The sequence below is a fragment of the Amphibalanus amphitrite genome, unplaced genomic scaffold (genome assembly GCF_019059575.1).
Source record: "Amphibalanus amphitrite isolate SeventyFive unplaced genomic scaffold, NRLGWU_Aamphi_draft 000134F_arrow, whole genome shotgun sequence".
Classification (NCBI taxonomy): Eukaryota; Metazoa; Arthropoda; class Thecostraca; order Balanomorpha; family Balanidae; genus Amphibalanus; species Amphibalanus amphitrite.
The window spans coordinates 246,116-258,134 of NW_024881629.1; the positions used below are offsets into that span (position 1 = coordinate 246,116).

At 46.1% G+C, this 12,019-nt stretch overlaps 1 protein-coding gene across 6 annotated transcripts; it reads right to left on the reverse strand.

Annotated features, from left to right (window-relative positions):
- Positions 1 to 582: 582 nt before the first annotated feature.
- On the reverse strand, positions 583 to 8,384 carry LOC122382128 (V-type proton ATPase subunit G-like). Of its 6 annotated transcripts, none has more exons than XM_043367068.1 (5): positions 8,287 to 8,384; positions 2,578 to 2,676; positions 2,091 to 2,191; positions 1,466 to 1,564; positions 583 to 1,201 (listed from the first exon to the last, which is right to left on the reverse strand). In XM_043367068.1, the coding sequence occupies exons 2-5, from the start codon at positions 2,657 to 2,659 to the stop codon at positions 1,118 to 1,120; spliced, it is 366 nt and encodes a 121-aa protein (XP_043223003.1). In that variant the 5' UTR covers positions 2,660 to 2,676; positions 8,287 to 8,384; the 3' UTR covers positions 583 to 1,117. The 6 variants fall into 6 exon arrangements, with proteins under 6 accessions (XP_043223003.1, XP_043223007.1, XP_043223009.1 ...); XM_043367072.1 differs by having other exon boundaries at positions 8,325 to 8,362; XM_043367074.1 differs by having other exon boundaries at positions 8,336 to 8,352.
- Between the last annotated feature and the right edge of the window lie 3,635 nt (positions 8,385 to 12,019).

Below are 12,019 nucleotides of genomic sequence, written 5' to 3' on the forward strand. Positions count from 1 at the left end.
GCGCCGGCCTGAGATGGTATCTGAACGGGTGCTGCAACGCCGCCGCACTCGACGCCCGCGGGCTCGTGCAAAAGCCGCCCGGGTCACGGGGGCGGCACGGAGCCGTCCGCCGGGTCACGGCAGGTCAGTTGGGGTCAGGGGGCAGTCGCGCCCGGCCCGAGGGTGACGATCGGTCTGATAGAGCAGCCTGGCGAAGGCCGCCCGCCGGGAGTATCACAATTCCCAAATGTCCGCCTGTCGCCAGTGTTGTAACTGCGCGTGTGGAATCACCGACTGCGCGCAGCTCCCGTCCGACGCGGGATGACACTCAAGTGCAGGGTACGGGCAGCGGCGTGGCGCAACCAGATACACACGCGATGGGGATGGGATCGCGTGGGGCGCCGTCATAAAGGCGGACGCCTGATAAATCGACAGCGTTGTTGAATTATACAATCGTCGTTAAACGGTTTTACGCTACGCACGTAAACTACGATCGCAGTAATGATGATCATGACCGCGATTGAATTGATTTAGCCTCATGAAAATCGTTCAACCTCATGATAAAGATACGCCCCGGTATTAAATGCCCCTATCAAACGCATATTTCGTGTTGCCTGATATACTTTATTAACATATTCTGCTCAGCATATTCCGTACATATATTTTCGAGATTATCATGGGCGCGACTAGCCGGAACACAAGTTCGCACTAGTTGACCACAAGTATACATAGACTACAGCACCGACAGACTATGGCAGCAGAGCCATGAGGGGAATGTTGTAGAACCACATCACACACTCGGAACTCTGCTCTGCTACCAGACGACAGATCCAAGTCAAAGATTCAAAGTTTCGAGAGCAGATCCAGCGTGCGAGCGCTGCAGATCGATAGAGAACAGATCTAAGCATAGAGTCGCGCGCAGACCTCGCTGAGAGGGCAGTGTCGGCCGGCCGCCCCCGCTCGGTGGACGCCGGGCGGGGGCGGCCGGCCGGCGGCCCGGCCCTGGCCAGCGGGGGGTGGAGCGGAGCGGGAGCGCCCGTCAGCCGGGCCGGGCCGGCCGGCTGTGGCCGGCGCTCGGCCGCAGCGGGCTGCGCGGCTGCCGCCGGCGGCGACGGCGCCTGGTCAGCCGCCCCGACCTCTAGGCGCCCAGTTTCTCGGGGCGGGCGTTTGGGTGCATCTCCGGTTTGATGTTGTACACCAATGACAGCAGCTGCTGCACCACCTGAAACACGGAGACGGTCACAATACAAGCAAACCCTCGAAATAAGAACAATCACTGTTTTTGACTTAACTTCAACATGCAGAAATATATGTGGATAAAATTGTCTACTACAGCATTGTGAGAATTAGTACGCGTAAATACATTTCACAAAAAAAAAAACGGTCAGCAATCGTGAAATAATAACAGGGTGCAATAATTGGTAGAAGGACAACGATCTGTTATTGCTAACAGCTTGCACTCCGCTGCACAAAACAATAAACATACCCCTTCCTTGTTGTTTCCAACGAGGATGTCCATCTCGTGGAGTTTCCTCCTGGTCTCCAGGTCAATCTGAGCTGCCATCTTATCCTTGTCTCCCAGGGTCTGGTGGAGCGACATAGGGCACAGAAGAAATTACGTCGAAATTCGTCGAATGATATGAAATTACGTCGGGAAATTCGACGTCGGCGTTATACGGAGTACCTAGCATCACTGCAAAACTGACACTATAATGATGGTTATAATGATGTTCACAGCAAAGGTAACTTCGCCGACAGCACGGTCCGAAGGCGATGCCACCTACGCCAGCCCGCACCTTGAAGCGCCCTCTACCGCGGCTAGTAATACGGACACATTGTCGGCGTCTATATAATAAATGACATTTCTCATGACGTATCGTTCGGAACTACGCACGATGTGATTTATCAAAAAGCTGCTAGCCACTAAATAAGTTAAATAGTTGTCAACAAACATGATCTCATTAGTATTGAAAACTTAGACTGAATACTACGGATTATAAGTTATCACCCCGAGGAATGGTGTAATGAGAGAAGAACGGCCAGACTACCTACCGTATGCGTAGTTGACAACGCTACTGAAAACATTCAGGGCACACAACATTATCACTCACCGCCGATTCTACGGCCCTGAAGTTAGCATCCTTTTCCTTATGGATGCGCTCAATTTCAGCCTGTGCCTCCTCCTTGGCTTGTTTCAGGCGGCGCTGCTTCCCTGTTGGTCAAAGTGAAGAATAGTTATGTTTGGACCATTTATTTTAAAATTAACCATCAATTGCTCCATGCTCTAAAGTCTAAAAGCACCATCTCTACCTCAGATACAATAGTAGTGCAATCATAACCCAAATCAACGAGAATGAGATCATGGTATAGGACATACTCTAAAAAGCTATTCCCTACACCCTGAATTTAACATGCTGTCCAAAGGCAAAAGACCCACTCTCTGATAACTATTGAAGCCTGTTTGTTGTTGCAGGTCCTGAAATGCTGATTGACATCTCAAACCATTTTCCAAAGTCCTAAGCTTCACCTAAATATTGTTTTGGTATAATTCAGTGACATCCAAAGCAGAGCCATCAATCTAAATAGTTTTTCACTTACTTTTCCTTGCCTCTGCAACCTTCTCAGATGCTTTCTTCTCTGCCTGGAGAAGGTGCTGGATTCCCTGATTATTCTGAGCCATTTTCACTTTGAATATACCTGAAAATAAATGGAATGATGTGAATAATAATATTGTTTGGTATTTTTTTCATTTCTTTTCACTGTCATACCAAAAAGATAAGAAGGGGTGTGGGGTCAATTCATCATTTTTTGTGAAATATTTCTTTACATTTTTATGCTCCAGAAAATTTTACATGTCAAGCAGTTGGATTTAAAATGCATTGAATATTTCAAGCAGGTTTGCTTTGAAAGTCATTGAGGACTAGTTTTTGACAAAGCAGGTTTAAGTAAAGGCTACAGAATTTCCAGGCAGCAATGTGTGCCATGTGTAAATGGGGGAGGGGAGGGGAGGGGAGTTGCACATAATATCATAGGATGCATCTGATTGTAGCTGAGATATACATATGATAAGACTCCCACTAAAAGCACTTGGCAGAATAGGGAAAAGGATACTGGGTAGAGCAAACAAATTGGCTAAGCTCCTTTATAGATGAAAATTTAAATGCATCAATATACTTCATGCATTTTCATCCATTTTATGTATCTGCCTAAAAATGTGCACTTCAATGCAGTTAGTCAAGGAATTCATTAAGATGCATCTATTATGCATCTATTAAAAATATCTTCTAACTCTGATTAAGTTACTGCACAGCAAAGCAGAGGTCTGCAGCCATGCCCATCAAATCAGACCTTGCAATATGCATCACAAGGAATTGAAATCTACATTTTAACTTCTTTCAGTTATATAGAAAGAAAAATTGTTATATTGGCCTGATTGCTCAACTCACTGGGTAGACCAGCATATTCTCTCATTTATCACTATCTGGTGCAGTGGTCCTGGCACTGTGTTAACCCTCGCCCGTATAGGGGGGGGGGGGTCGAACGGACCCCCCTCGGTTTTTCGCGAATAACTCGCGTAAAAAGCGGCCGATCGCGACGAAACTTTCAGTACCCTCGAGTTGATCAATTTTACACCTACCCTGAAAATTTCATGACCCTGATCCAAATGACCTTTGACCTGTGACCTACTTTTCGAGACCATGTTTGGCCGGAATCGCGATTCGGCGTATGTCGGCTCGCATTAGCCGCGCGTTTGCAGTCTTTTCGTGGTTACAAGCGTTCAAACATGTGATATGATGTTGCCCCCATGCATTAGGGTGGGTGTCAAGGTCACCTGAAGGTCAGGTCAGGTCATTGACCTTTGATGACCTCGGTTCACTTTTTCGAGTTTTACATGTTTCTAGGCCAGTTTTTGGAGCTGAATTCGAATTTAGCAACCATATGAACATTTACGAAGTAGTTTTGGTGCCTTCGTAACATGTTACGAAGCTGTCAGAGCCGGTTGACGCCTACTACGAATACCCGGCAGGACCCCTACTGATTGACCTGACCTGACCTGACCCGACCTGGCCTAAATGCATGAAGACATCATCTGCAGTGCTGGAAATGAGGCCGCTTTCTGGTCCCGGCGTTTTATTCTCCTCGCGGGTTAATCCCGTCCAGCGTTTAGCCTTTCGGGACCCACTCAGGGTCGCGGTTGTTTTCGCCGCTCGCCCCAGTCGAGATGCGAAGTTAATCGTCACACGAAGCTTATTTAGGGTCAGCCAAACCAGTCTAGTCTGGAGTTACTGTTAAATGTATGCATATAGATGAGAGAAAAATGTTTTGTAGAATCGATTAATTTCGAAGTCGTATATTCAGAGGCCTCAAATAAACTTCGTGCGACTATCAACTTTGCATCTCGAATGGGCCGAGCGGCGAAAACAACCGCGGCTCTGAGAGGGTCCCGAAATGCTAAGCGCTAGACGGGGCTAACTCACCCGGAGAATAAAACGCCGGGACCAGAAAGCGGCCTCATTTCCAGCACTGATCATCTGTGATCAAAACTAGCGTGATGTTCGTGATCAGCACCCCGAAAAACCCCATAGTAGCCACATTTTATGACGTTCTGACAGGTCCCGATTTTCCCGACTTTTGGGTCATTGACCTGACCTGGAAGGTCAACCAATAACCTAGGACCTTAAAATTGGGTATCATCGGCTTCCTCTCGTCACGGGCAACACGCTCGTTTTTTCCGCGAAGCTCTAGCTCGATCAGGGGCAAAACGGCAAGGCGGGGGTCCAACGGACCCCCCCCCCCCTTATACGTTCGCGGCTGGAAAAACACCAATACGGGCGAGGGTTAAATAAAGGCCCACACAAAGCATAATCAGCACTACACACCAGAAAATTATGCATATCATCTATGTCTAAAAATATTTTTTCTTATAGGCATATCATCTATGGTCATATATAATACTATTGCCTTATCAATGCCATATCAGTTGGGGAAACTACGAGGAGCCAAACAAAAATTGGATTAGCCAATCAGCGGCTGGAGTGGGCGGGGCGATGACCATATATGGTCATAAAATCAGACAACTTCATCTTTTCAATGAATTTTAGCATTCAAATGAAAAAATAAGGCATAAGAATGTTTTTTAACCACACAAGGCCTACACTCACCCGGTGCATAATTAACTGGCGGCTCTAAATCGCAGAGTTACAACGCAAGGTCAAACCGTGATTGGCAAATATGGCGGATTGAAACAGACGCGCCAAGAAATGTAAGCAGTACCGTGGTTTAAAAATGTCATTATTTTTATTATTTTGTTTATGGTTTTTCTAATTGTAGTTAACCCGCGCCCCACTGGGGTCTGTGTATAACACGCCCTACTGGGGGGTGGGGGGGGGGGGGGGGGTGGGGGGCTATTCATAGCCCCCCCCCTCCTAACTCCGAAACTACTGGGCCGATCGTCAAAATTCAAACGGCGTCTGATAGCCCCGGAAAAACTGTCGAGCGAAACCTAATTTCATTGACCTCGAGGTCACCGATGACGTCACAGGTCAGGTCAAAGTAAAAATTATTGGCATTTTGGCTTGTTCACATTTTGGGCTCTGGCCACCGTCTTACAAGTCAGATCAGGCTCATTTTTGGTTTCCACACTCGTGAACAGATTCTCTAGATACCTTGAGGGTACCAAACTTGTACTTTGATTTTCAGGTCAGGGTCAGGTCATCACAGGTCACGAAAATATTATACCATGCGTCGGTCACGTGACACATGTTTTATGGTCCATTTAGGCCATAGATTTCGAATTTGATGTCGTCTGTGTCATTCGAGGTCATTTTGAGTCGAATTTAGCTTAGGTCAGGTCACTTTCAGGTCAAAAAAGGTCAAATTTTGAAGTTAAAATTTTTCAACAAAAAAGGTGTCTATTGGATGCAGTTTGAGCTCAGGAACACGATGGTGCCATTTATATTGGTGTACGATGTCAAATACGTACTGAAAAATTGATTTGAAAAATTAATAATTGTGAATTTTTTGCAATAATGCGTATAACTTGGCCATTTTTGAAGATATTTAGCTAAAACTCGCTAGAGTTAGTCATAATCATGCGTTCTGTCACATTTATTCCGTTTTTTTTTCGAAAAGTCAAAAACTTTTTGAAAAAAATATAAAAATATAAATTTTGAATATTATTATATAAAATTTTCGAAATTTTCAAAATTTTGAAAATCCGAGATAGCAGTTTGATAGCGCGGTCAATTCTGAGTCCTTTCATGCAAAGAAATTGGATCTAGCTTAAAAACTGAGCTCTTGGGAGCGATTGCCGTGGTTCAATGTTTTGCGTCGAAATCGGACGAACATGACGTCACTCTGACGTCATTTCCGGCCGACCTATGGTAGCTACGAAGTTCAAATTTTGACACAAGGTGTCAAATTGATGCAGCCGAAGGTACTGAAAGTTTGGCGTCGATCCGTCAAGCGGTTTGGAAGTTATTGCAGAAAAACGGGAGGGGGGGCTATAAATAGCCCCCCCCAGTGGGGCGCGGGTTAAGTTATTATTTCAGAATTAAATATTTTTGTTTATTGTAATTAAATTAAATCTTTAAACAAATTTCTTTCATAAAACCAATCCATTTATTGAATGGCCAGCTGATTGTGACGCCCAGAACCTGCAGAAAAGCCGTTTTCCTATCGCCATTTTCGAGTCAATTCGCCCAATTTAATCAAATCACACTAATTCCTAGTGAAAAATTGAAGCCTTTTCTCTCCAATAAGTGGACACGATACCGCAAGTACCGGCTTGTTATACCGTTTTTCACCCATAGTAGCGGGGGTTGCATTTATGCCCATATATGGTCATCAAAAGTCCATTTATTGACCAATCCATTTTTTACATTCGCCTCGTAGTTTCCCCAACTGATATTGATATGATGTCAACTTCATGATGATTTCCAAGTTATTTAGCATGAAGAAGCAGATTCAGCCAGTAGGAAATGTGTCCTTAGGTACGTTAAGGTCCAAGCCTTCACCCATTTTATATTTTATTTGTCATAGACATGATTATCATATCTTGAACACTTCTCAAAAGCTACGCTTGTGGACACTGAGTCCGAGAGCATATCATCTGTCAAGTACCTACCTAAGAGACAGACGCTGATAACTGAAGTGTTCTGTGTCTTTATATCTATGGTTCTGCTACTGACAAATATGTTAGGATCCAGAGGTCAAGTGGCATTCACAAAATTCGTGCCCACCTCAACCTAACTTACACCTAAGCATCGGAGGGCATGTCAATATTGGATAATATCAGTTGGGCAAACTAGACTTTTGGAATCAAAATATGGAGGCATCAATAATTTGATTCTGGTGGGAGGAGCCATGACCAAATATGGGCATGGAATCAATTTTTTGATTCATTTGGGTACACTTTTGACTTCAAATGAATCGTTACGGTTGAAAAAAGGCCCATGACGGTGAGATTTTTCTTTTAAAAGGTAGAAAAATGTGGTAGGTTTTCAAAAAGTGTTACCTCAAAGCTAAGAAATTGTCCCTTTGGCCTTGTGAATGGGAAAAAGACAGAGCCACTGTCCATCACGTAAAAGCTGTTTTGAGAAAATCACACTGTATGTTATTTTTGTATCATGAATCACATACTGACCAATCAGTATTTGTGTAAAATGGCAAAATGAAATTTTTAAACCCCTAATTATCATTGTTGTAGTGCTTTTATATTATTTATATGGTTTTTACCTGTTGCTTCAGTTTTTGTATTCTTGACATTTAAAAATTGTGAATTGTTATCAAATGTAGTGAAGGTAAAGTACAACAATGCTATAGGTATCAGTTGTGGTGCTGAGGATACCACTAAATGAGAATAATAGCAAGATAAATGCTGTATTCTTGCAAGTGATTGTTGCCTATCTGTTAACATTACATGTGAATCAAAATAATGATTAGCCAGCTGATGGGGAATCAATATTATGATTATCTGTTTAAAGTGAATTAATTCCTTGATTGCCTTTGACTACCTATAGAATTCAAATTGTTATGATAGGAGCAATATTATTTTGCTTGGGAGATAGTTCAAGCATTTCTGTTCAAGATCAGGCATGCTCCTTCTTGAAACACTCTCTTATTTTTATGTGATTAGTAAGTTAGAAATAGTCTGCATTTATGCCCAAAAGGAATCAATCTTTTGATGCCTCCATCTTTTGATTCCAAAGGTCTAGTTTGCCCAACTGATATAGGCGATTCTGATCATCGACGTTCGTAAAATCTGTTTATACTTAATTTTAGGTAGGTATGTTCCTTAATGCTTACCCACTTATAGGATAAGAATAATCACGATAAACACCAACAGCGGCCACACAGATATCCAGAGATCCAGAGAGCACAAAACAAACGAAACGACCGTCGGTGTTTCAGACTAAATACTGGTAACAAATTTCCTACTATCCTTAGTAGAAAAATTACAAAAGCTCTAGTACTAAATTCACACAGAAATCGTTCATAGGTAACACAATTTCATCCTAATCCTGAAATGGTTTGGAAAGGTGTTTTAAATGTCTTTGAAAAGTAAGGATGGAATTGCTTTTGAGAATCTTGAATAAAAACCTTGGTAAAATATATAGTTTTAGTATATTTTTCCCAGTAGAAGAACTGTGCGCCAGAATCGTAATTTTAGTCACATGACAGCAGACAAAAGTTTCACGTGAGTTCAGTGATATTTACTCATGAATCTGAGTTAAAAACTTGTCGTAGAGGAATAATTATTTTCTTTATCGGTCTAACATTTTATTTTAAAATGTAAAGGAACCTTAAATCAATGAACAATGAACGAAACAATTTATTCAATAGCCTGTAGGAAATCCGTTACTAAATCGTGAACAGGCGTAAATTGTGTTATCAGGCGGAAGTCGCATCCTATATCGTGTTATATTTTGTTATTTGTATTTGTTGATTTGATCATTATATGACATTGGGTTACGATTTGTGATAAGAAGTATGGGTTTATGATTTTTGTGATCGGTAGTGCTTAAATTATAGGGCCTCAGAGCTGAACGGATAGGATACCTATACACGGGATCAGTAGCGGCGGAACACCAAAAGTCGGAGCACCATAGGTGTAGGAACGTTTTCGAAAGTGGGGGGGCCAGGCTCCCAGAGGCACAAAACCTCACCTACCCCCAAAATCCATTTTCTCCTCGGATTTCGGCCACTTTATTTTCGCAAGCATGCTCAAATCGGTTAAAAAAAAGTGACAAGAAAAAAAATCGACCAAAATCTCAGGGAGACTCCCGTCCAGATTTAAATCTCATGGACGCGTCCCCCTGGCCTCCGCAGCCGCGTTGGCACCAGGAGCGGATCCAGGAGAACTCCAAGGGGAGGGTACTCATGAATCGAAGTAGTGCCCCTACCTATAGGTACCCAAAATTAAAACCTCAACGGATTTCGGCCACTTAAAGTGACCATCCCACCTTAACATTAGTTTTGAGTTGAGATAGCCAAATTGGTGGCCATGGCCTGCAAATACCGGTTTGGGCACTCACAACATCGAAAAATGCTTTAATTCGGAGATATGGAATTTCAAACTTGCAGTTTTCGGATTCTAAGGGGCTAATGCATTGAGATGCCCCCTTAGAATTTGTGACGTCAGCGGTGATCTAACGATTTTAAAACCTTATACTAACATCTTTGTAAAGCAGTGGTGGTATATGCTATTTGCGCGCAACATCTGCCGCGAACGCCGCACTTCCAAAATGAAGTCGGTAGGAACAGCGGAGATCCCAAAAAAGTAAACAAAAGTAAAAGTATAATATCTTGAAAACCGGTGAATATTTTTCGGTGAAATTTGGTAGATATTCGTTTTTGCTCTTTCTGAATCGAGCGACATCACTTTCATGCCATTTCATTAACTTTTTTGAAGGTGGGAGGGTCCCTTTAATTTTGGTGGTGCCCTATTTTCATTTTTTTTGCGCTGGCAGGCCTGTGGTGCCCCTGGCGGGCCTGTGGTGCCCCTGCTAGGCCGCAGGTGCCCCTGGCAGGTTTGTGGTGCCCCTGGAAGGACTGTGGTGCTTCTTACGAGCCTGAAGTGCCAGCGACAGGCCCATGGTGCCTCTGCGAGGCCGGTAGTGCCCCTGCGAGGCCGTGGTGCCCCTGCTAGGCCGCTGGTGCCCCTGGGCCCTGAAAGGACTGTGGTGCTCCTGACAAGCCTGAAGTGTCCCCGACAGGCACGTGATGCCCCTGACAGTCCCAGGGTGCCCGTGCGAGGCCAGTGGGTGCCCCTGGCAAGCCTGTGGTGCCCCTGGCAGGTCTGTGGTGCCCCTGGCAGACCTGTGGTGCCCCTGCTAGGCTTCTGGTGCCCCTGACAGGCCTGTGGTGCTCCTGAAGGGACTGTGGTGCCCCTGGGCCCTGACAAGCCTGAGGTGCCCCTGACAGGTCCGTGGTGCCCTTGACAGGCCCAAGGTGCCCCTGCGAGGCCGGTGGTGTCCCTGGAAGGCCTTTGGTGCCCCTGGAAGACCTGTGGTGCCCCTGACAGGTCTGTGGTGCCCCTGGCAGACCTGTGATGCTCTTGCTAGGCCGATGGTGCTCCTGACAGGCCTGAAGTGTCCCCGACAGGCACGTGATGCCCCTGACAGTCCCAGGGTGCCCGTGCGAGGCCAGTGGGTGCCCCTGGCAAGCCTGTGGTGCCCCTGGCAGGTCTGTGGTGCCCCTGGCAGACCTGTGGTGCCCCTGCTAGGCTTCTGGTGCCCCTGACAGGCCTGTGGTGCTCCTGAAGGGACTGTGGTGCCCCTGGGCCCTGACAAGCCTGAGGTGCCCCTGACAGGTCCGTGGTGCCCTTGACAGGCCCAAGGTGCCCCTGCGAGGCCGGTGGTGTCCCTGGAAGGCCTTTGGTGCCCCTGGAAGACCTGTGGTGCCCCTGACAGGTCTGTGGTGCCCCTGGCAGACCTGTGATGCTCTTGCTAGGCCGATGGTGCTCCTGACAGGCCGGTGGTGCCCCTGTCAGGTCTGTGGTGCCCGTGATAGGTCGGTGGTGCCCCTGGAAGGCCTGTAGTGCCCCCGGACCCCAAGGGGGCATGACCCATGTGACCGTACCTTGGATTCGCCACTGGTTGGCACCCATGCGAATTCCAGAAGCATCCAAAAACTTTTTTATTACGAGCGAGCGTGAAACGTGAGAAGTGAAAAGTCAGCAAAAGGTGTGTGTGTGTGGGAGGGGGGGGGGCAGTTTACATTGCTGGCCCCCATTCGAAAGTGGGGGACCATGGCCCCTTGCCCCCCTGTTCCTACGCCTATGCCAGTAACCGATCAACTAATGCAAGGCCGCCTAACATAAGTTGTTAGTTTGCGCCGTTTACGCATTCTGCTGCGCCAGTATTGTCTCTCTTTGCAGCGCGCGCTGCCCCTAAGCTGCCTCTTATTGCTTCTAGCAAAATTTCCTTTCATTGGGTGGAGGAAAATTGCACTCAATAACGATGAAGCACAAATGGAAATCGTCATGGAAGGGCAGGCCGGAGAACCGTCAAGTTTGTTCTTTGGGGTGGTACCTACAAAAACATTAATGTTCGGCAAAAAGTGGGGGGGGCCAGTTAACATTACTGGCCCCCCCACTATGAAAAGTGGGGGGGCCACCGGCCCCCCCGTCCCCCCCGTTCCTACACCTATGCGGAGCACTGCCGATTTTTGGTCTCATTCTTTCCATGCAACGCCCATAGTGCTAATGTTGAAATGCCAAAATCAAAGGGGGCACGGTGGGCACGGTGCACCGGTGCCCTCCCGGTTCCGCCACCTATGCACAGGATGCCTACAGAAAGGAACGCCGCGAAACACACCCCCCCCCCTCCCTTCCAAATCTTCAATTCCAAAATTTCGGATTTCAAGTTTGACTTGACCTCCGCACAAGCGTCAGGCAGGAATACAAGAAACAAAGACGGTTGCAGGAGTTTTTGCGTGTTCGCAGCGATCAGAAACAAAACGTCTCAACTAGGTCACTCGTTTGATACGTATAACGTTTTTCGACAATATACCTAGCCAGTAGGTTTGTTGCTCTCAC